Below are 678 nucleotides of genomic sequence, written 5' to 3' on the forward strand. Positions count from 1 at the left end.
CAGACACGTCAATCAAGCATTAGCTCGTGCATCTCTGTCTACCTCAATAATGGCGCAATTACTATGAAATGAATGTCAGGAGAGCAAAGAACACGTCGAAGACCAAGTGGTGCTTACTACCAACTACACGACAGTCCACAGATGTTAGAATGTTAGCGAGGGAATGACTCACAATGACTCACAATTGGGCCATTACGTTGTAACCATGCCGGGCGGATGTGCGAACAAACTCACCGATCCGCTGTCCTACAGGAGTGCTGAACGGGTTCCCCAGTAAAAACTCCATGGTGACGGCACAGCGGAGCTCCAAGGGACCGGGGGAGGGGCCGAGCCGTTCGCACCGGGCGGCCGAGCTCTCTGCTGCAGTGAGCCGCTGCTAGCTGCACAAAAGCGGAGCGCTGGTTGATCTGCGTCACGTCTTAAAGGGCCAGCATCATCTCCTCTTCAGTGACGTGACGGCACAGCTGCGCCCCCCGCTGGTTATTCGTTGTTACTGCACCCAGGGTTGTTTACTGTGACGTCACTGTGAAGGCTTTTGTAGTACGGCGGCTCACAGGGGCCAGATCTGAGACTTTTGTGTCACGTTGAACAAATATTTTAGAATAAATACTAAAAATACTTTTAAAAACACACAAATTCCCTCGCAATGAAGCATTTACCACCATTTTAAATCATTTG

General features: G+C 50.3%; 1 protein-coding gene across 5 annotated transcripts in view; it reads right to left on the bottom strand.

The window, feature by feature from the left end:
- Positions 1 to 428, bottom strand: part of tom1 (target of myb1 membrane trafficking protein) — a 36,869-nt gene extending 36,441 nt beyond the window's left edge. For 2 of the 5 annotated variants that reach the window (XM_062036384.1, XM_062036382.1), the window contains exon 1: positions 235 to 425. In XM_062036384.1, the coding sequence (XP_061892368.1) occupies positions 235 to 286 (52 nt within the window). In that variant the 5' untranslated portion in view covers positions 287 to 425. Of the gene's footprint in view, positions 1 to 234 lie in introns of all 5 variants that reach the window. The other 3 variants (XM_062036386.1, XM_062036383.1, XM_062036385.1) reach the window with 3 other exon arrangements.
- Between the last annotated feature and the right edge of the window lie 250 nt (positions 429 to 678).

The sequence above is a fragment of the Entelurus aequoreus genome, linkage group LG25 (genome assembly GCF_033978785.1).
Source record: "Entelurus aequoreus isolate RoL-2023_Sb linkage group LG25, RoL_Eaeq_v1.1, whole genome shotgun sequence".
NCBI classification, from domain to species: Eukaryota; Metazoa; Chordata; class Actinopteri; order Syngnathiformes; family Syngnathidae; genus Entelurus; species Entelurus aequoreus.